The 24033-nt window shown below is 44.7% G+C and overlaps 2 protein-coding genes across 3 annotated transcripts in view; both read left to right on the top strand.

The window, feature by feature from the left end:
* NARS2 (asparaginyl-tRNA synthetase 2, mitochondrial) overlaps positions 1-8658 on the top strand; it is a 67410-nt gene extending 58752 nt beyond the window's left edge. For both annotated transcript variants that reach the window (XM_073661687.1, XM_073661688.1), the window contains exons 14-15: positions 5455-5481; positions 5775-8658. In XM_073661687.1, coding sequence (XP_073517788.1) covers positions 5455-5481; positions 5775-5919 — 172 coding nt within the window. In that variant the 3' untranslated portion in view covers positions 5920-8658. The remainder of the gene's footprint in view (positions 1-5454; positions 5482-5774) is intronic.
* Positions 8659-11828: 3170 nt separating this feature from the next.
* The window catches only part of GAB2 (GRB2 associated binding protein 2), a 126775-nt gene continuing 114570 nt past the window's right edge, over positions 11829-24033 (top strand). The window contains exon 1 of the mRNA XM_073661686.1: positions 11829-12253. Coding sequence (XP_073517787.1) covers positions 12182-12253 — 72 coding nt within the window. The 5' untranslated portion in view covers positions 11829-12181. The remainder of the gene's footprint in view (positions 12254-24033) is intronic.

The following is a 24033-nucleotide window of genomic DNA, read 5'->3' as shown; positions in this document are numbered from 1 at the left end:
CATAGGAGCAGTATTATAGTAGTTATATTCTTGTACATAGGAGCAGTATTATAGTAGTTATATTCTTGTACATAGGGGGCAGTATTATAGTAGTTATATTGTACATAGGAGCAGTATTATAGTAGTTATATTCTTGTACATAAGGGACTTTATTATAGTAGTTATATTCTTGTACATAAGGGACTTTATTATAGTAGTTATATTCTTGTACATAGGAGCAGTATTATAGTAGTTATATTCTTGTACATAGGAGCAGTATTATAGTAGTTATATTCTTGTACATAGGAGCAGTATTATAGTAGTTATATTCTTGTACATAGGAGCAGTATTATAGTAGTTATATTCTTGTACATAGGGGGCAGTATTATAGTAGTTATATTGTACATAGGAGCAGTATTATAGTAGTTATATTCTTGTACATAAGGGACTTTATTATAGTAGTTATATTCTTGTACATAAGGGACTTTATTATAGTAGTTATATTCTTGTACATAAGGGACTTTATTATAGTAGTTATATTCTTGTACATAGGAGCAGTATTATAGTAGTTATATTCTTGTACATAGGAGCAGTATTATAGTAGTTATATTCTTGTACATAGGAGCAGTATTATAGTAGTTAAATTCTTGTACATAGGGGGCTGTATTATAGTAGTTAAATTCTTGTACATAGGGGGCTGTATTATAGTAGTTAAATTCTTGTACTTAGGAGCAGTATTTTCATATTTATTTTTTGGTAAATTAGAGGTGAAATTGTTCTCCAGTTAGTGGTCAGTTTTGTTCTCTTTGTTCTTGTAGCTGCTCCATGATGTTTTTTTCCGGGTTATGACTATATCAATCTGTGCAGTATTGTAGGGCTCCTCTCTGTTCTATATTAGGTGTATATATATAATACAGTACAGACCAAAAGTTTGGACACACCTTCTCATTTAAAGATTTTTCTGTATTTTTATGGCTATGAAAATTGTACATTCGCACTGAAGGCATCAAAACTATGAATTAACACATGTGGAATTATATACTTAACAAAAAAGTGTGAAACAACTGAAAATATGTCTTATATTCTAGGTTCTTCAAAGTAGCCACCGTTTGCTTTGATGACTGCTTTGCACACTCTTGGCATTCTCTTGATGAGCTTCAAGAGGTAGTCACCGGAAATGGTCTTCCAACAATCTTGAAGGAGTTCCCAGAGATGCTTAGCACTTGTTGCCCCTTTTGCCTTCACTCTGTGGTCCAGCTCACCCCAAACCATCTCGATTGGGTTCAGGTCTGGTGACTGTGGAGGCCAGGTCATCTGGTGTAGCCCCCCATCACTCTCCTTCTTGGTCAAATAGCCCTTACACAGCCTGGAGGTGTGTTTGGGGTCATTGTCCTGTTGAAAAATAAATGATGGTCCAACTAAACGCAAACCGGATGGAATAACATGCCGCTGCAAGATGCTGTGGTAGCCATGCTGGTTCAGTATGCCTTCAATTTTGAATAAATCCCCAACAGTGTCACCAGCAAAGCACCCCCACACCATCACACCTCCTCCTCCATGCTTCACGGTGGGAACCAGGCATGTAGAGTCCATCCGTTCACCTTTTCTGCGTCGCACAAAGACACGGTGGTTGGAACCAAAGATCTCAAATTTGGATTCATCAGACCAAAGCAGATTTCCAGTGGTCTAATGTCCATTCCTTGTGTTCTTTAGCCCAAACAAGTCTCTTCTGCTTGTTGCCTGTCCTTAGCAGTGGTTTCCTAGCAGCTATTTTCCCATGAAGGCCTGCTGCACAAAGTCTCCTCTTAACAGTTGCTGAAGAGATGTGTCTGCTGCTAGAACTCTGTGTGGCATTGACCTGGTCTCTAATCTGAGCTGCTGTTAACCTGCGATTTCTGAGTCTGGTGACTCGGATAAACTTATCCTCAGAAGCAGAGGTGACTCTTGGTCTTCCTTTCCTGGGGCGGTCCTCATGTGAGCCAGTTTCTTTGTAGCGCTTGATGGTTTTTGCAACTGAACTTGGGGACACTTTCAAAGTTTTCCCAATTTTTCGGACTGACTGACCTTCATTTCTTAAAGTAACGATGGCCACTCGTTTTTCTTTACTTAGCTGCTTTTTTCTTGCCATAATACAAATTCTAACAGTCTATTCAGTAGGACTATCAGCTGTGTATCCACCTGACTTCTGCACAACACAACTGATGGTCCCAACCCCATTTATAAGGCAAGAAATCCCACTTATTAAGATAAGATAAGATATACTTTATTTATCCCGGAGGAAATTGCGGTATCACAGCAGCAGAACACAGATCTCGAACATGACACATATGATAACATAACATTTGGAATGCTTTAGACATTGCTTTTCAGACATTTGTTAAACACCCCCATAGCTGTTGGAACAAACGATCTCCTGTATTTTTCCTTTTTACACCTTAGTTGTATTAGGCGATTGCTGAATGTGCTCTTCTGTTTCGCAAACAGTTCATAAAGCGGGTGTGTGTTGTTGCCCATTATAGCTCTGCACTTCTTCTTAATCCCATCCTCTACCACCTCTTCAAAAGTCCCAAGCTGTAGGCCCACCGTCGCGCTAGCCTTCTTTATAAGTTTGTTGAGCTTGTTGGCGTCAGCAACACGCACACTGTTACCCCAGCAAATTATTGCCGCAAAGGTGGCACTAGCCACAATGGATTGGTAGAACACCTCAAGCATTTTGCCACACACATTAAAAGACAGGGCACACCTGTGAAGTAAAGACCATTTCCAGTGACTACCTCTCGAAGCTCATCAAGAGAATGCCAAGAGTGTGCAAAGCAGTCATCAAAGCAAAAGGTGGCTACTTTGAAGAACCTAGAATATAAGACATATTTTCAGTTGTTTCACACTTTTTTGTTAAGTATATAATTCCACATGTGTTAATTCATAGTTTTGATGCCTTCAGTGCGAATGTACAATTTTCATAGTTATGAAAATACAGAAAAATCTTTAAATGAGAAGGTGTGTCCAAACTTTTGGTCTGTACTGTGTGTGTGTGTATATATATATATATCAGTAGAATATCTTCTTGACCTCGGTGCAGTGTGATCTGTCCGGTGTTACCTGCTTGCTGTGTTGGCATTCTCTTGTCTCCGGACGGGTTCCTGGCTCTCATTTGCTCCAGTCAGTGACGTCATTGATTAACAGATCGTTCCAGACCTACTTAATTCACGTGGAATGTGTGATGATCGTCTGCCTTAGATACGGAGGTTACGGAAAGTTCACAAATGTATTTTGCTGCTTCTTCGACTGTAACCAACGATGATTGCAAAATTATGATTTTATCTCATATTATTATAAATCTCATGTTCACAATTCTCTGGTTCACTTATCGGTGTTATTACCGCAGTATTGTGTGATGTCACTGGTCTCACAGGTGGTAATCAGGATCAGTAATGTATGTACACAGCGCCTGCACCAGCAGAATAGTGAGTGCAGCTCTGGAGTATAATACAGGATGTAACTCAGGATCAGTAATGTAATGTATGTACACAGTGACTGCACCAGCAGAATAGTGAGTGCAGCTCTGGAGTATAGTACAGGATGTAACTCAGGATCAGTAATGTAATGTATGTACACAGTGACTGCACCAGCAGAATAGTGAGTGCAGCTCTGGAGTATAATACAGGATGTAACTCAGGATCAGTACAGGATCATTAATGTATGTACACAGTGACTGCACCAGCAGAATAGTGAGTGCAGCTCTGGAGTATAATACAGGATATAACTCAGGATCAGTAATGTAATGTATGTACACAGTGACTGCACCAGCAGAATAGTGAGTGCAGCTCTGGAGTATAATACAGGAGGTAACTGAGGATCAGTACAGGATCATTAATGTATGTACACAGTGACTGCACCAGCAGAATAGTGAGTGCAGCTCTGGAGTATAATACAGGATATAACTCAGGATCAGTAATGTAATGTATGTACACAGTGACTGCACCAGCAGAATAGTGAGTGCAGCTCTGGAGTAGAATACAGGATGTAACTCAGGATCAGTACAGGATCATTAATGTATGTACACAGTGACTGCACCAGCAGAATAGTGAGTGCAGCTCTGGAGTATAATACAGGATATAACTCCGGATCAGTAATGTAATGTATGTACACAGTGACTGCACCAGCAGAATAGTGAGTGCAGCTCTGGAGTATAATACAGGATGTAACTCAGGATCAGTACAGGATCATTAATGTATGTACACAGTGACTGCACCAGCAGAATAGTGAGTGCAGCTCTGGAGTATAATACAGGAAGTAACTCAGGATCAGTAATGTAATGTATGTACACAGTGACTGCACCAGCAGAATAGTGAGTGCAGCTCTGGAGTATAATACAGCATGTAACTCCGGATCAGTAATGTAATGTATGTACACAGTGACTGCACCAGCAGAATAGTGAGTGCAGCTCTGCAGTATAATACAGGATGTAACTCAGGATCAGTAATGTAATGTATGTGCACAGTGACTGCACCAGCAGAATGGTGAGTACAGCTCTGGAGTATAATACAGGATGTAACTCAGGATGAGTAATGTAATGTATGTACACAGTGAGTGCACCAGCAGAATAGTGAGTGCCGCTCTGGAGTATAATACAGGATGTAACTCAGGATCAGTAATGTAATGTATGTACACAGTGACTGCACCAGCAGAATAGTGAGTGCAGCTCTGGAGTATAATACAGAATGTAACTCAGGATCAGTAATGTAATGTATGTACACAGTGACTGCACCAGCAGAATAGTGAGTGCAGCTCTGGGGTATAATACAGGATGTAACTCAGGATCAGTAATGTAATGAATGTACACAGTGACTGCAGAAGCAGAATAGTGAGTGCAGCTCTGGAGTATAATACAGGATGTAACTCAGGATCAGGAATGCAATGTATGTACACAGTGACTGCAGAAGCAGAATAGTGAGTGCAGCTCTGGAGTATAATACAGGATGTAACTCAGGATCAGTAATGTAATGTATGTACACAGTGACTGCACCAGCAGAATAGTGAGTGCAGCTCTGGAGTATAATACAGGATGTAACTCAGGATCAGGAATGTAATGTATGTACACAGTGACTCCACCAGCAGAATAGTGAGTGCAGCTCTGGAGTATAATACAGGAGGTAACTCAGGATCAGTAATGTAATGTATGTACACAATGACGGCACCAGCAGAATAGTGAGTGCAGCTCTGGAGTATAATACAGGAGGTAACTCAGGATCAGTAATGTAATGTATGTACACAGTGACTGCAGCAGCAGAATAGTGAGTGCAGCTCTGGAGTATAATACAGGATATAACTCAGGATCAGTAATGTAATGTATGTACACAGTGACTGCACCAGCAGAATAGTGAGTGCAGCTCTGGAATTAAAGATATCTGACTCTCAGGATGATAACCTTTATAACTAAGTCACTTTTATCTTTGATTTTCCTGTCTATTTTAGGTTAGGACTGGCTGACACATACCAGTGGTAAGTTCTTTATTCTCCTATCCATCTTAACCACTTAGTTTCTAGTTACATTTATCCCACAGTTTGATTTCTACGCTACCTGGAGTCCAGCTGAAATGGACTTTACGGAGCTGCCCTGTTTGTGTCATTTAGCTGTTCTCGGCCAATCGGCATCACCAGGAATGTCCTCGGAGGTGATGATTGGCTGAGAGCTGCTTACTGCAGGGTTTCCTTTCACTGCTCCTCCTATAAGTCCTTTTCAGCTGGATGTTAGGCGACCTCTACAAGTTCTCACCATTTTTCCTCTTTTGCAGGTATCTAGATATACGTCGGTTCGGATCTGTTCCACACGGCGGATTCGGGATGGGATTTGAGCGATACCTGCAGTGCATTTTGGGAGTGGACAATATCAAAGATGCCGTCCCATTTCCAAGATTTCCCTATTCCTGCCTCTTATGAGACAAACTGGACAGAAAGACGTCATCACAGATGACTTATTAGAGAGAGCAACGCGAGACCAAAATGGAGAATGTTGTCCATTAGGTCACCTTATCTTTTGTTAAGAACTTTTTTATTTTATTTTTTTTTTTGTAAAAACCTAACTTTTCATTTGTTGACATTTTACTCCCACTCTACGAGCTCATAAGAGGCCAAAAGCCAAGCCTCTTCCCATACAGCACAATATCCTGCTGGCTTTAGGTGCCGCTGACTGGCATTGAGTGCAATCAGGTCGTTCATTATTAAATCCTTTTTCTGGATCGCTCTCCATTCTTCTCTCACAATGCCGCCTGCCAAAAAACATGGAACCCAAAGGTATCCCCTCCCCAAACCTGAGAAGAACATTCATACTCCACGTTGAATATGCAAGGGGCAGTCTGGGGTCGATCAAGGTCACTCTGCCGCCCTTCATGAATTCAAAATATATATATCATAAATCAGCATTATGTTTAGAGAATATAACAAGGGGGCTCCGTGGTGCGAGCGGCGGGAGGTTAATGTGTCGTAAACATCGCTTTCTTCTCCGCCGGAGCTTAATTGAAAACAGAAATTATAATTAGGATTTGCTGCCGGGATTATTAGCGCCGGAGGTCACCGCCCGAGACGAGCGGATCTATTATTTCTTGAGTTCTTAAACGTTAAGTTACAGCTGCAATATTTTGCTTTTTTAATATCTTGTGTTACATTATCACTTGTGCACTGGTTACATCCAGAGCTGCAATCCAAATTCTGCTGCACCTTCATTAGAGGAAAATGCGACCGCACCGAGAGCTTGCAAGTCCCAAAATGATCGACAGTAAAGAAAGCGTAATACAGACTTTGAACCAGCAGAGGGCAGCAGTGAGATAAATGCAACCTGACAACTGAAAATCGGCAGAATTTTAAATACAGCTCTGGATGCGGAAAAAAGTGAGATAGTAAAATTGATCTGTGGGGTTTTACTTACCTTCCCATGCTGGAAGTTGTAGTTTTGCAACAGATGGAGAGTTACAAGTTGTGGAGATCAGCTGCAGTAAGCTACAAATTACAGGACTGATTAAAGGGACCAGTTTTACCAGAATTTACTCATCGTTTGTCACTGTGTTTACATGATATCAAAATAATAGAATCACAGTCAAATACCTAGAGTTTTACATACTTTGTCATGTTCTTCTAACAATCCGGAACATCTGTTAATCCAGTAACGATCTTTTGAAGGGTTTGTCCAGGCTTACAAAATCATGGCTACTTTCTGTAAGAAATAGCGCCACCACTGACCATGGGTTGTGTCTGGTATTGCAACTTAGCCCCATTGAAACTGAATGGAGCTGCGATACCACACACAATCTGCGGTCAGGGGTGGCGCTGTTTCTGAAATAAAAAAAAATGTTTTAATAATCCTGGAGCACCCCTTTAAATGTTGAATTCTAGGAATGTTTTATGACACAAGGGGTTATATTGCATCATTGATTGCAAGACCGGGAAGGGACATCAGCTCTGAATGAGCTCGGCCTTCCCTTCAGGGGCTTCACAGCTTAGTGCTGGCTGAACTGCTCTATTAGGGCACTGCTACATCGAATGAGCACGGCCTTCCCTTCATGGGCTTCACAGCTTAGTGCTGGCTGATCTGCTCTATTAGGGCACTGCTACATCGAATGAGCACGGCCTTCCCTTCATGGGCTTCACAGCTTAGTGCTGGCTGATCTGCTCTATTAGGGCACTGCTACATCGAATGAGCACAGCCTTCCCTTCATGGGCTTCACAGCTTAGTGCTGGCTGATCTGCTCATTTAGGGCACTGCTACATCTAGTGACTTTAGTTTATCTGTATTGTCCATTCGCGTCTTAGGTAGTATGAAATCCAACTTTCTTCACTTTAGGTTTCGCCTCTTATCCATGCTTTATACTGCAGCGCGACTTATTCACTTTGTATCAGCAGGACCTCAGTACACGAAGAGCTGATTACTATTACAAGGACACAAAAACCCACAGTATATCCCACCCATGTGCACATACCCTAATAAAAAAAATCTTTTGTCTACCTCCGTACGTACGCCGGACCAGTCAAATGCTTCAGAAACGTGGTGTGCTGAGGCCGAGACATCGTCACGCTGGAAGAACTACAGTTCTGTTCTGGAAAAGCCCCGAGTCCTGCGGCTGCTGCTGCATCTTCTGCTACATTTCTCCTCTGTTCAAGGTGTTTTACCGCTGGAACCATCGGCGTTTTCTATCCTACGTGATGCTGCTGCCTTCTGCTGAGCGGCCTACAGAGCTATCCATTATCTATATATCCATCCCATATCTATCCCATATCTATTTAATAAAAAATGACAGCTCCCATTTCAAAAAGTTGGAAAATGTTTTCGTTCTGGCAATAAGCCATTTTCAATTTGGAAAAAGGTTCGTAGCCGGAGCCAAAACATTGTGTACATGGGCTTGGAATAAATACTATTTTTTTTTTCAACCTTTCTGAAATGGGAATATACTTCCATATTATATATTCAGCAGTCCGGATCTTGTGGTCCCCCGCGCTCTATTGGATTGGTGCTGCTTTATCCTTTGTGGAATCCTTTCTATGTTTTTTCTGTCATCATCTATCTCCTATAGATAATTCATATAGGTACTTTGTATATATATATATATATTTATCTATCTGATCTTCTAACAAAAATGTTGCCTTTTTCCACATGAGCCAATAAACTTTTGCACATTTTACAATGAATATTTTCTGGAATGCTGCCTGCATTTTTCTATTATCTATCTATCTATCTATCTACAGTATCTATCTTTCTATCTATCTATCACATATCTATCTATTATCTATCTATCAATCATATATTCATCCCATCAGGGCTGTGGAGTCAGTAAGCCAAACCTCCGACTCCTCAATTTCCATGACACCAACTCCATTATATATTATATATATTATTATATATTTTAGGAGTCGGAGTTGGTCCATTTTATTCCGACTCCACCAAAATGGACTCCGACTCCACAGCCCTGCATCCCATATCCCATCCCATATCTATGTATCTATCTAAAACAAATGGAGGCAGAATACCAGCAACACAAAGGGCAAAATTAACGGACTTTATTAGCCCAATGTGTTGACGTTTTGGTCCATAATGTGAACCTCTCTCAAGCTCAAACAATGGATGGAAAAGTCGCCACCTGGGCTAATAAAGTCCATTCATTTTGCACTTTGTCTTGCCGCTGTGCTGCCTCCATTTGTTTTCATTATTTGGCCGGCTTGGCAATTGCTTGGGAAGCTTTACAACCAAATAACTTTTTAGCTGGCGCTGCTTTGGATTCTATCAATAATCCATTAAATAAAGCTGACACTACATGATCACTTTGGCAGCGACACGTCGCTTGGCCAAAGAATGTTGTATGTCGCCACTATGGCACAGCGTAATGCAGGTGATCGTACTGCAAACCACAACAAACTGTGACCCCAGAGAAGCAAGTCTCAAAATATTAAGCTTTTTGCATGTACACGACCCCATTCAGCTTCATTACACTGCACTGTCGCTGCTGCACAGCGCGATCTTAGACTTGTTCAATTTATGTTGAGACCAAAGTCACTGTGTAACCCCAACCTAACTTTCTATCCAGATAATTGACTCCTATAATCTGCCATGTTACTAACTAATCTCAATTTATATATATATAATCTCTGTGTCATATATTTATCTCATGTTTTATCATTTATTTAACTCACTTATATAGCACCACAGCGCTTCACATACATTATCATCTCTGTCCCCATTGGGGCTCACAATCTACATTTCCTATCAGTATGTCTTTGGAGTGTGGGAGGAAACCGGAGAACCTGGAGGACACCGACCCAAACACGGGGAGAACATACAAACTCCTTGCAGATGTTGTCCTTGGTGGGGTTTGAACCCAGGACTCCAGCGCTGCAAGTGCTAACCACTGCTCCACCGTGCTGCCCATCTTTCTTTTTGTTGTATCCTATCTACTAATATCTAAATTAAACATTCATCCATCCTCATATCTTTCATACCCGATGCAGTGACATTATAACCATGGGGCGACTCCTGAAAATTGTTTTCATTCCTGAGGAACCCCTAATGCCATTCCTACCTGAAAAAAAAAACTTGGTGATAAAGTGTCATTTTTTTCTAGTGTTATCATTTTCCTGAGAGACCTTCACTGCAAACCATCTTGGAGCAGTCTGAAATCAGTTTGCTTTCCTTATCGTACAAGTAGCAGTTTTTTTTGCTGTATTTTGCAGAACCCTTCATCCACAGCTCCAGAGAAGCACTGGTCAATGAGGACCCTCTGCCTTGCACTGTGCTCCCTGAAATCCCCCGCATATTGCCCCCCTCCCCTGGACGTCACAGGGCCCTATGACGTGTACTGGTCTTCCTCACTTCCCACGCATGCGCAAAGTGCCGCTCACACAGAGCGCGCTTTGTTCAATCCAGGCCCCGTCTGTGTGTGCACTGCACCGCAGGGTTCCATTGCGCAGGTGCCGGGAGAGTCACTGACTTCCCATCGCCTGCGCAATAGAACCCTGCGGCGCAGTGCACAGACCAACGGGGCCGGGAGGGAACAAAGCGCGCTCTGTGTGAGCGGCACTTTGCGCATGCGTGGGAAGTGAGGGAGACCAGTTCTCTGTGACGTGCTGAGGAGGGGGGAATGTGGTAAATAAGCACATAGGTGGGGACTACTAAGAAGATAGGCGAGGACGCCAAGCCTGTGCAAGACCGAGTTGATAAAAACACATTTCTCTGCAATCAAACCTCTACTATGGGCCATAAAGCTATGTATAGATTTACTTCTCTATAACTTGTATGCCCATATTAGAGGTCTGATATCTCCCAGGGGGTGACAGATTCCCTTTTAATAAAGATATTTTTTTAAGAGGTTTTCTTTTTTGGTAGGTAAATTGTTTAGGGCCCCATCTTTATCCTTTTTAGGGCTCATTCAGGCGTCAGTGATTTTTCATCAGTATTTGGCCACAATCAAGAGTGGGTGAAAAATGCAGAAGTGGTGCACATGTTTCTATTAGGCTACATTCCCACAATGAGCTTTTGGTGAGTTTTTGATGTAGTAGTAAAATAGGTTACTTGATTTGTTCAAAAATATGCAGCGTAAAAAAAAAAACCTCACCAAAAACTCATCATTTGAACGTAGCCTTATACTTTACCTCTGACTGTTCCACTCCTGATTTTGGCTTACAAATACTGATTTAAAATACTGAACGTGTGAACATGGCCTTTGTATGCCAAATCCAGGAGTGTCTCCAAAACAGAATAGGTGCCAATCTTTCAGTTAAGGTTTTTCTCTGTATGTTCCACTCCTGGTTTTGCATACAAACACTGATGAAAAATCCTTGATGTCTGCTGAATGATCCCTCAGGGGTTTATTTCTTATATATTAGCCAGTTTTTCATATCCTTCGGATTTATTGTTTTGGTTTTTTTTTTTGTTAGCCAATGTTTAGGGAAGCCACCTCTGGCTGGCACAGTTTATCATTTAGGGGGACTTTAGTTGAGGGTAGATTTGTGTGTAGTATCTACAATCTATTACCAATGACAGCACACCCAGCAAATGCTTGAAAAATGACAACATTAATTCTAAAAAATATATTAATGATAGTAAATAATGAGGTCTCTGTGTGGGAGGTGTCAGTGTCTCCCAGGCTCGGTGCTTCTGTTGCAGTCTCCTGCTTCGCTACAATGTTTGTAAACAATGACACTTTGGAACGTTCGTGTTTCTCTTTCTTTTCCTCAACGTTCTATTCCATCTTTTGTATCATTCCTTTCCTATTTAGCTCCAAGTTGAGCAGTGTGTCCAGGGGTGAGCAGCCCAGCCCCCTGCCATGCCTACTTATTGGAGTAGGGTGTGGTTAGAACCCATTGCTGCTCTGGGAAATACACAGTTAGTTTCCTGCTTCCTAAGGCAGCTGTAGCTAAAGACAAGAGGAGACAGCAGTGACTGGGGTAGTGCAGGATGAAGGGGAAAAACTGATCAGTCAGCAGCACAGTGACTTTACTGTGTCCTCATACAGAGGGGGTACTGTGCAGAGCTGCCCCCCTAACACTGCTCCCCCACTCATGGCACTGGACTGCAGAAGAAAGATTTTTTTTAATGATCTCTCAATGCTTTTGGATTGACACATAAGGAAGGCTTTTATCTTTTTTTAAAAAAAAAAAAACAATTTGCCCTTGATTGACACCTCCAAATCCAAGGGGGTCTCCTTCTTATCTGGGCAGGATGAGTGAAGGAGAGGTGGTCTATGCTGGCTGGCTCAGAAAATCCCCTCCAGAGAAAAAGTTGAGGAGATATGTAAGTAACATCCCTGATTGTAGGATGCCTGGTGCTGAGTATATAGTGCATTATCATTGCAAGGGAGAGGTGGGGTGGAGGGGGGTACTATTAATTGTATTGTGTCTGGCAGGACTGGAGGGGAGGGGTACGGTTAGGAGATCGCTTTGCACCTGTCACAGGTGCTTGCATTGTAAACAGGGGGACATCTATCACTTATTAACCCCTCCCTTTCCAGCACTCCCAGCTCCATTTCTCTGTACTGTAATCTGAATTTACATTTTTTTCTTTACCAGTGTGCACCCTGGGGTTAATCCAGTCCTGGGGAGGGGGAAGCTTTTTGTGCATATTGTACATGGTTTTTGTTTTTTTTTTCTTTGCAACCATTTAACAAGTCTGACCAGTTGGGTTTGAGTGGTGACAGCATTAACCTTTTGTAGTCTGAGCAGGAAAGAAGAGCGGCTTAACCCTTTATTACAGTCATCAGAGGGTTAATGAATGTGCATGGAGTCGCCATACATCTCTGCTGTGTGCAGCCAGGAAGCTAATTCCCATATCCATTCCAGTATGCAGAAGGCCAGTGGGAAATTTACCAATTAGCTGCTTGTAAGAGGGTGTGGATGCTGTACATGGCCTCAGTCTTCTGTACTGCTGACCACATGGACCTTCTATCTGTTATGCTTGGCTGTCCCCACCCTGAATTAGCAGCAAGCTTTGTTTTCTTTAGGTGCTGTAGGACTACAAGTACCAGCCCACACCCGTCATGTGTGGCCAAGTCATTTATTTACCGTTGTATTTTGCTTGACCATCCACCCAGGAATGATGCTGCAATTTCTGTTTTGATCCCCCTGTCATTCTCTAGTTCTCCTACAGGGTCCATCACATGTACTGCTGAGCATGGGTGCAAGTCTTGGGTCCTTTGAGTTTTTATCTGGTGCTATAAAAGATGTTCTTAGAGTTATATTTGGTGTAGACTGAGTGTTAGGTGTTGCAACAGTTTATGGTGTGTAAACTCCTGATGAGATTGTATTGACCTGGAGGGGAAATGATGATGGGTCCTTTGTGTGGTCGTTCTAAAATATTCCAAGGTTGGGATGAAGTGGAGTAGATGGTGTATTAAAAAGGGAAGATGGAGGCCAAAGCTGCGGTAGGAAGAACAACACTATTGAAATTTGTCACAAGTGGTACCATGAGTAATTCACATTGCTCATTTTGGTAAATTCTAGGAAATAAATAAAAAAATAAATAAATAAATAAAAAAAAATGGATGTGCGGATATCAGTTTCCTATTAATGGCCATCTTAAATTTTAGGGGTCTAAGAGCTGGTACCAATACTAACTTTTAATTTCCTGGAGTCAAGTGGGTAGCAGGCTTTTGCAGCCCCCTCCCCTCTGTGGATGGGGGACTTGTGGGGTGCCCCCTCCTTCTCTGTGAATGGGGGTCTTGTGTGGAGTCCCCGTCCCCCCCTACTCTGTGGATGGGGGTCTTGCGTGGGGCTCCCCCCCCCCCCCCCCTCTGTGGATGGGGGTCTTGCGTGGGGCTCCCCCCCCCCCCTCTGTGGATGGGGGTCTTGCGTGGGGCTTCCCCCCCCCTCTGTGGATGGGGGTCTTGCGTGGGGCTCTCCCCCCCCCCCCCCCCCCTCTGTGGATGGGGGTCTTGCGTGGGGCTCTCCCCCCCCCCCCCCCCTCTGTGGATGGGGGTCTTGCGTGGGGCTCTCCCCCCCCCCCCCCCCCCTCTGTGGATGGGGGTCTTGCGTGGGATCCCCCCCTCTGTGGATGGGGGTCTTGCGTGGGCCCCCCCCTCTGTGGATGGGGGTCAGGCCTTCTATCCTAAGGGCCAGATGTGTGGAAAAAAAAATTAAATAAATCCATGAACCACTCCTCCCCTCTTCTGATTATGTTGAATACAACAGAGGGGGGTGCGCTAATTTTTTACATGGCCCGTGAAATCAAATTCTAGGAGTAGGCCATGTTGAACTCCTGCATGTGTGATAATACCGATGACCTTGACGCTGCATTGTCCATGTAGATCACTTTCTAATCAATAGGATCATCCACTGTCGGGATGTTCTGCTTTCTATGTATTCATGCTGCAGTGGTTATCAGTGTCGTGTGCGGTGCAAATGTGCGTGTTATTGAGAATATGGAACAATCATGTTGGGGGTTATCTATTAATTCACATGCCCACAGGTTCCATGACAATCCAATATAAACATTGACCTTGGTGTAATCCATCCCATATGATATTAGAAGAATTGTTAAAATAGTGCACTATATGGCGACAAACATGCATTTATTTTAGAAAATATTGGTATCAGTTATTGCTGTGTTTTGCCCAATGAGCGTTTTTTAACCCATGACAAGTTCGCGACACTTGGAGAATAGTCTCAAGAATTGCTGTAGAAATGCTCCAAACTAATAAATGTGTTTGAGACAAAAGATGATACAAGGAAGAGAAATACTCGGTCTTCAGTGAATGTTACTGGTATAATGGGACAAAACTGTTACCAAGTGGCAAATGCAGATGTTTTTGCGTATTTATTTTCTTAAGATAATTGTGATAAGTCACACCGTGATCTCCGAAGCCAAGAAAGAAAAAAACAGGAGCTTGAGAGCAAAGCTGTCAAAACTATTAACGTTAATAATTAATAAAGGGTTTTTTAAAGCAGTGTGCCAGAATACAAGACTCATCATTATATCCATACAGATTATATTTATGTAAAGGTTTCTATCACATTCAGTATAATTACACAAGGTAAAAAGTGATTTCAGAAAGTATGAAAAATATATGAACAAATGGCTCTTCATATAACTACTATAACACTGCCCCCTATGTGCAAGAATATAACTACTATAATACTGCCCCTATGTACAAGAATATAACTACTATAATACAGCCCCTATGTACAAGAATATAACTACTATAATACTGCCCCCTATGTACAAGAATATAACTACTATAATACTGCCCCTATGTACAAGAATATAACTACTATAATACTGCTCCCTATGTACAAGAATATAACTACTATAATACTGCTCCTATGTACAAGAATATAACTACTATAATACTGCCCCCTATGTGCAAGAATATAACTACTATAATACTGCCCCCTATGTGCAAGAATATAACTACTATAATACTGCCCCTATGTACAAGAATATAACTACTATAATACTGCTCCTATGTACAAGAATATAACTATTATACTGCCCTCTATCAGTCCATAATATCTACCTCCCAGTATCTGCGTCTGCCTTTGTACCTTTTTATTATTTTCTTCCCTCCTGTGATTTGCGGCCGTTTATCATTCAGGAATACTTTTTCATTAGTGTTTGATTAATTTGACTTCTGATGAAATGATGGTTATCTCGGTTATTAATCCACTGTGATAAGTTTCTGCTGCCACAAATGGAGGAATCTTCTTATTTTAATAAAGTTCACATATTGTAATTAATCATCTTATATGTAAGTCGTGGATTCCCCCCCCCCCATCTTAAAGAAATTTGGCTGCCGCAATATCCTAATACATGTAGGAAATATAGTGCTACTTTTAGCGTCATTGAGTTTCTCTTTAGAACGGTTGAATTTTCATTTTCTGGATGCAAAACACCTGCAGTCAAACAAGTAAATGATACAATTCTTTCTGTCTGAGGTCACCACTAGGGGGAGCTCGGGGTACTAACTGCTTGCGATGTACTTGCCTTTATTAATGTTGCATTAGGAGCCTTGCAGAATGCTGTTGACTCTGCTTGTGTCCTGTTATTGGATCCTGCTTGATCCCACTTATCATACTCCTGTTAGTACATTGCTGCTATTAGACGATGTGCTGCCAGAAATGAGTTATCTGCATTCTTTAGATCTTCTGCCTTCCCTCTGATGGTTTCTGTAAATGTGCATTTTCTTCTTCCACGCTGGCTGAGTGGGCAGACACTTCTTCATTTTGTACTGGGCTGTCTCTTCCTCGCTGCTCCTTCTCCACTGTCATAGAGTAACACCCTGCAGCTGCATCCCCCTCCTCTCCCCTCTTAGTTCTTTTCCTTTTATTGCTTTTATTCTTTATGGATTTATTGAAGTATTAGAAGGTTTTTACAGGCAGGGAATGGATAAGTGCAGGCTGCTGTATGGTGAGGAGACACCACTTATGTCTACAGTACATATTGGATAATATACGATCGCCGGTCTTCTCCAGGGATCGCGTCTTAACGTGACAGTCTTTTGTAATTACAGCAGAATCAGGGACAGAGCTGAGCTGCGTCCTCGCTGTCATGTGTCATCCTGTTAACTCATTAATTTACAATGTTGTATATGGCAACACATGATTACAAAGAAGTCGTCAATGGACCAGATTGAGGTTCACCCTTTAACTTATTACCATTTTTCTGCTGATTTTTTTTTTATTTTTAGCAGTGTACAAATAACTGTAGTTTTGCATAGGACTGCTGCATCTCTATTCAAAACTTAATTTTTGCTCTTGTCTTATGAGTTGTCTCATCAGGAAGAGCAGCATGTGGAATTGTTTAACGAAGTCCCTCCATTTAAATATATATAATATATACAAGGAAAATATATACAGTATATAGGTGCCTTTGAGTCATGAGCAGCACTTATGACACATTAAATGGTCACTGTGACTTCAACAAAATGTGCATGTATCAATGTTAGAAGGGAATATAAGAAACTTTGGAATATCTAATGAGAAGTATGCTTCTTTCTACACTTATGAGCCACTTTCTCCTCCCCTCCCTCCTCCTCCCCTTCTTCCTCCCCACTGCCATTCCTACCGTCCTTCTCCTACTCGCCCTTTCTACTGCCCTCCTCTTCCTCCTCGTCTTCCTCCCCCAACCCTTCGACCGCCCGCCCCTAAACTCACCAGTCACTCTGGAAAAACTGCTAAGAAATTGTCTTGTATGTAGCAAGAACCAGCTACTCACTGAGAGATCAGATTACAGCTGCATTTAGAAGTCTAAGGCGAAGGAGGACCTGAATGCACAATCGCTGTGCCTCACATTCACTAACTTTCCAGTAAGTCTTATATCTTACCTCAGAGCTGGATTCACAACTACACTGCTCAGTACTGCTGTGTATAATCTCCTCCATTCTGTTGCTGCTTCTGAGCATGTTCTATGTAGATGGGAGAGCAGGAATCCCTCATATCTGTGCTGTGTATGGGAGACTATATGGCAGCTGGTCTATACCCACCAGCTCAGAGACAACTGAAAATTTAGAGATGGAGCCTGCAAAGGGTAAAACTAAAGAAAAATGCAGGATAAGTCCTATATTAGGCAGAATTGAGGTTATTCCTCAGCTTATTCTGCAGTCACCTGAAATGACAGTAAGTCCTAATCACACCCAGAGTTCCTCCAGACTAAGATTGGACCCCAAACCCGGCCCCCAGTGACTCTTGAAGGCGGAACTGGCACAAACCCATCAAATGACAAATCAAGCTCTGCTACATGCGCGACGTCTGGAGATTGTGTCCTTTGCACCATAGATGTGGGACATTTGCAGATGTTGGGCTCCGATTGCGGACCCCCTTATGTATAATGGGATCTGGTCTCTGACCATTCCTGTCACCGTACCCCGGGTTCAGCTTCCTGCCCCTGTCTGGTGTGGCACAGACCACTTGTACCCATCATCACCCAGACTGGTGTCACTGGGCAGCTCTGGGGGATCATGGCATGTAACGTTGTGGGGGTCTCCTACAGTAATCTCCATCGTAACAGTTTTATATACAAGATAATCGTCATGTCTTATTTATACAATGCGATTGCAAGTAAGCACTTGCCAGGCTGAGACATTATGTGGTGATGTCAATTTAGTGGTAGTGCTATTTTGTCAGAGTATAACTTAGATGACCATTATGTAGTAGTGTTTGGACACTGTATGGCTGTATTGTCTAGCTGTGTGTGTGTGTGGCTGTGTGTGGACACTGTATGGCTGTGTGTGTGGACACTGTATGGCTGTGTGTGTGGACACTGTATGGCTGTGTGTGTGTGGACACTGTATGGCTGTGTGTGTGTGGACACTGTATGGCTGTGTGTGTGTGGACACTGTATGGCTGTGTGTGTGTGGACACTGTATGGCTGTGTGTGTGTGGACACTGTATGGCTGTGTGTGTGTGGACACTGTATGGCTGTGTGTGTGTGGACACTGTATGGCTGTGTGTGTGTGGACACTGTATGGCTGTGTGTGTGTGGACACTGTATGGCTGTGTGTGTGTGGACACTGTATGGCTGTGTGTGTGTGGACACTGTATGGCTGTGTGTGTGTGGACACTGTGTGGCTGTGTGTGTGTGGACACTGTGACTGTGTGTGTGGACACTGTGTGGCTGTGTGTGTGGACACTGTGTGGCTGTGTGTGTGTGGACACTGTGTGGCTGTGTGTGTGTGGACACTGTGTGGCTGTGTGTGTGGACACTGTGTGGCTGTGTGTGTGGACACTGTGTGGCTGTGTGTGTGGACACTGTGGCTGTGTGTGTGGACACTGTGGCTGTGTGTGTGGACACTGTGTGGCTGTGTGTGTGGACACTGTGTGGCTGTGTGTGTGGACACTGTGTGGCTGTGTGTGTGGACACTGTGTGGCTGTGTGTGTGGACACTGTGTGGCTGTGTGTGTGGACACTGTGTGGCTGTGTGTGTGGACACTGTGTGGCTGTGTGTGTGGACACTGTGTGGCTGTGTGTGTGGACACTGTGTGGCTGTGTGTGTGGACACTGTGTGGCTGTGTGTGTGGACACTGTGTGGCTGTGTGTGTGGACACTGTGTGGCTGTGTGTGTGGACACTGTGTGGCTGTGTGTGTGGACACTGTGTGGCTGTGTGTGTGTGTGTGGACACTGTGTGGCTGTGTGTGTGTGTGTGTGGCTGTGTGGCTGTGTGTGTGTGTGGACACTGTGTGGCTGTGTGTGTGTGTGTGTGTGTGGACACTGTGTGGACACTGTGTGGACACTGTGTGGACACTGTGTGGACACTGTGTGGACACTGTGTGGCTGTGTGTGTGGACACTGTGTGGCTGTGTGTGTGGACACTGTGTGGCTGTGTGTGTGGACACTGTGTGTGTGGACACTGTGTGTGTGGACAGTGTGTGGACGCTGTGTGTGTGGACACTGTGTGGCTGTGTGTGTGTGTGGACACTGTGTGGCTGTGTGTGTGTGTGTGTGTGGACACTGTGTGGCTGTGTGTGTGTGTGTGTGGACACTGTGTGGCTGTGTGTGTGTGTGGACACTGTGTGGCTGTGTGTGTGTGTGGACACTGTGTGGCTGTGTGTGTGTGTGGACACTGTGTGGCTGTGTGTGTGTGTGGACACTGTGTGGCTGTGTGTGTGTGTGTGGACACTGTGTGGCTGTGTGTGGACACTGTGTGGACACTGTGTGGCTGTGTGTGGACACTGTGTGGCTGTGTGTGGACACTGTGTGGCTGTGTGTGGACACTGTGTGGCTGTGTGTGGACACTGTGTGGCTGTGTGTGGACACTGTATGGCTGTGTGTGTGGACACTGTATGGCTGTGTGTGTGGACACTGTATGGCTGTGTGTGTGTGTGTGGACACTGTGTGGCTGTGTGTGTGTGTGTGTGGCTGTGTGGCTGTGTGTGTGTGGACACTGTGTGGCTGTGTGTGTGTGTGGACACTGTGTGGACACTGTGTGGACACTGTGTGGACACTGTGTGGACACTGTGTGGCTGTGTGTGTGGACACTGTGTGGCTGTGTGTGTGGACACTGTGTGGCTGTGTGTGTGGACACTGTGTGGCTGTGTGTGTGGACACTGTGTGGCTGTGTGTGTGGACACTGTGTGTGTGGACAGTGTGTGGACGCTGTGTGTGTGGACACTGTGTGGCTGTGTGTGTGTGTGTGTGGACACTGTGTGGCTGTGTGTGTGGACACTGTGTGGCTGTGTGTGTGTGTGGACACTGTGTGGCTGTGTGTGTGTGTGGACACTGTGTGGCTGTGTGTGTGTGTGGACACTGTGTGGCTGTGTGTGTGTGTGTGGACACTGTGTGGCTGTGTGTGGACACTGTGTGGCTGTGTGTGGACACTGTGTGGCTGTGTGTGGACACTGTGTGGCTGTGTGTGGACACTGTGTGGCTGTGTGTGGACACTGTGTGGCTGTGTGTGGACACTGTGTGGCTGTGTGTGTGGACACTGTGTGGCTGTGTGTGTGGACACTGTGTGGCTGTGTGTGTGGACACTGTATGGCTGTGTGTGTGGACACTGTATGGCTGTGTGGCTGTGGACACTGTATGGCTGTGTGGCTGTGGACACTGTATGGCTGTGTGGCTGTGGACACTGGCTGTGTGGCTGTGGACACTGGCTGTGTGGCTGTGGACACTGGCTGTGTGGCTGTGGACACTGGCTGTGTGGCTGTGGACACTGGCTGTGTGGCTGTGGACACTGGCTGTGTGGCTGTGGACACTGGCTGTGGACACTGGCTGTGTGGCTGTGGACACTGGCTGTGGACACTGGCTGTGTGGCTGTGGACACTGGCTGTGGACACTGGCTGTGTGGCTGTGGACACTGGCTGTGGACACTGGCTGTGTGGCTGTGGACACTGGCTGTGTGGCTGTGTGGCTGTGGACACTGGCTGTGTGGCTGTGTGGCTGTGGACACTGGCTGTGTGGCTGTGTGGCTGTGGACACTGTGTGGCTGTGGACACTGTGTGGCTGTGGACACTGTGTGGCTGTGGACACTGTGGCTGTGGACACTGTGGCTGTGGACACTGGCTGTGTGGCTGTGGACACTGTGTGGCTGTGTGTGTGTGTGGACACTGTGTGGCTGTGTGTGTGGACACTATGGCTGTGTGTGTGTGTGTGGACACTATGGCTGTGTGTGTGTGGACACTATGGCTGTGTGTGTGTGTGTGTGTGGACACTATGGCTGTGTGTGTGTGTGTGGACACTATGGCTGTGTGTGTGTGTGTGGACACTATGGCTGTGTGTGTGTGTGTGGACACTATGGCTGTGTGTGTGTGTGTGGACACTATGGCTGTGTGTGTGTGTGTGTGTGGACACTATGGCTGTGTGTGTGTGTGTGTGTGTGGACACTATGGCTGTGTGTGTGTGTGTGTGGACACTATGGCTGTGTGTGTGTGTGGACACTATGGCTGTGTGTGTGTGTGGACACTATGGCTGTGTGTGTGTGTGGACACTATGGCTGTGTGTGTGTGTGTGTGGACACTATGGCTGTGTGTGTGTGGACACTATGGCTGTGTGTGTGTGGACACTATGGCTGTGTGTGTGTGTGTGTGGACACTATGGCTGTGTGTGTGTGTGTGTGGACACTATGGCTGTGTGTGTGTGTGTGTGGACACTATGGCTGTGTGTGTGTGTGTGGACACTATGGCTGTGTGTGTGTGTGTGGACACTATGGCTGTGTGTGTGTGTGGACACTATGGCTGTGTGTGTGTGTGGACACTATGGCTGTGTGTGTGTGTGTGTGGACACTATGGCTGTGTGTGTGTGTGTGTGGACACTATGGCTGTGTGTGTGTGTGTGTGTGGACACTATGGCTGTGTGTGTGTGTGTGTGTGGACACTATGGCTGTGTGTGTGTGTGTGTGGACACTATGGCTGTGTGTGTGTGTGTGGACACTATGGCTGTGTGTGTGTGTGTGGACACTATGGCTGTGTGTGTGTGTGTGGACACTATGGCTGTGTGTGTGTGTGTGGACACTATGGCTGTGTGTGTGTGTGTGGACACTATGGCTGTGTGTGTGTGTGTGTGGACACTATGGCTGTGTGTGTGTGTGTGTGGACACTATGGCTGTGTGTGTGTGTGTGTGTGGACACTATGGCTGTGTGTGTGTGTGTGTGGACACTATGGCTGTGTGTGTGTGGACACTATGGCTGTGTGTGTGTGGACACTATGGCTGTGTGTGTGTGTGTGGACACTATGGCTGTGTGTGTGTGTGTGTGGACACTATGGCTGTGTGTGTGTGTGTGTGGACACTATGGCTGTGTGTGTGTGTGTGTGGACACTATGGCTGTGTGTGTGTGTGTGTGGACACTATGGCTGTGTGTGTGTGTGTGTGGACACTATGGCTGTGTGTGTGTGTGGACACTATGGCTGTGTGTGTGTGTGTGGACACTATGGCTGTGTGTGTGTGTGTGTGGACACTGTATGGCTGTGTGTGTGTGTGTGTGGACACTATGGCTGTGTGTGTGTGTGGACACTATGGCTGTGTGTGTGTGTGGACACTGTATGGCTGTGTGTGTGTGTGGACACTATGGCTGTGTGTGTGTGTGGACACTATGGCTGGGTGTGTGTGTGGACACTGTATGGCTGGTTTAGCTTAATTTTTATTTTTCTAAATCACATTTGCACAACTTTCATTTATCCATCATAACCTTGTACTTATCTGTTCTCAGCGGATTGTCACCAGTCATTGGTGGCTTGTTGCTGGATTTTAGGCTACCCCCTACTACTGAACAGCCGCACCCCCCCCCTCCCCATGACTATAATACAATGTCCATAAATGGCTCTCGCAGAACATAACATTTCTGTTAAGCATTTAGGGCTAAAAAAAAATATTTTTGTTATTAGTTTTTATTAAAAAAAATATATATATATATAAAAAAAGTCCCTTTTTGCTTCCTGGTGCATTCAATTTTGATGTGGTCATAAATCAGCTGAGAGGAGCTCAGAAAAAGACAGGCAAGAGCTAAAAACTCTCCTATTCAGCAGTCAGAAGGAGCTCGCTGACAGATTCTCAGTTAACTCATTCTGCAGCCAACAATAGACAGGAGGCCATAGAAGGCAAAATTTTTAATTCATTCCATTTGCAAAAAATTTTTTTTTTAACTTTGTATTTAAGTATGAGAAAAATACTGTTCTCAAAGGTGGACAACCCCCTTAAAGTCAGAGCTGAAATAACACATTCGCCTCTGGATGTATATTTTTAGGACACGCTATATAAAGGAGCTCGTCAGCCGTCTGAGTCGGTGTGATTGAAGGGTTAACGGCGCAGCTGGCCTACCTATCAGCAGATCCATTAGTTCCTTTTTTAGGGGGGCTTTGTGTAAGTGTAAAGGGAATGGCACTTTAATGCAGTAACAGGAGAGGATTAGAGAGGACGTGGCTCCCCTGGGCCTGGAAATGCAGGAACCTTCATCGATACCGCTCGCCTCACATCATCACATGTCATCCCTGATCAATAGTCGCCCCATCCTGCACCCTTCCCCCCCCCCCCTGCTGTCCTCTGCAGGGGGTCTCGTCTATCCGATGCCCGGAGCAGCGCTCCAGGGTCGCTGCCATCGCCCCGACGTCTATTGCAGGATTTTGCTTTGTAGATAGATGGATAGAAAAAAATAAGTTTCCTGGATTGTGACTTTGTATGTGACGGTCAGATGCTGCCACGTGGCTCTCAGGCCGTGGTCACTAATGCAGTCGCTGCCATTGTCTGGTGGGAGACAGCTGGGTGACGCATACAAGGGCTGCAGACCCCGGAGCAGATGGCGGACGAGGGAGGGAAGTGTTACTTATTTATTTGCAGATGGTATCGGGTTCTAATAAGGTAACTGTGTCACAGAGCCATATTGTCTGCTCCGGTCCTCAGTGATGGCACAGGCGAGTGCTCGGGGCGCTCATCAGTGAGCACAACGGAGGGGTCTGTTTTGTAGAAGTCGTGTATTGTCCCTGGTAGGAAGGTGGTGGCGTTATTATCGCTCTGTACATGACACTTCAGTAGTGGTAAATGTTGGCCTGCTCAAACTGGGAATATTTTTTCCTGTTCCCTGGTGGGCCAACTACAAGAAGCAGGTGGTCTGGTGGTGGGAACTCTTGTCCTCTTCCTTGCTCGGCCAGCGCCG

The sequence above is a fragment of the Phyllobates terribilis genome, unplaced genomic scaffold, assembly GCF_046119375.1.
Source record: "Phyllobates terribilis strain yellow unplaced genomic scaffold, ASM4611937v1 Scaffold_2__4_contigs__length_985480577, whole genome shotgun sequence".
Taxonomy (NCBI): domain Eukaryota; kingdom Metazoa; phylum Chordata; class Amphibia; order Anura; family Dendrobatidae; genus Phyllobates; species Phyllobates terribilis.
The sequence above is the reverse complement of the archived record's forward strand: the minus strand, read 5'-3'. Positions and strand labels throughout refer to the sequence as shown.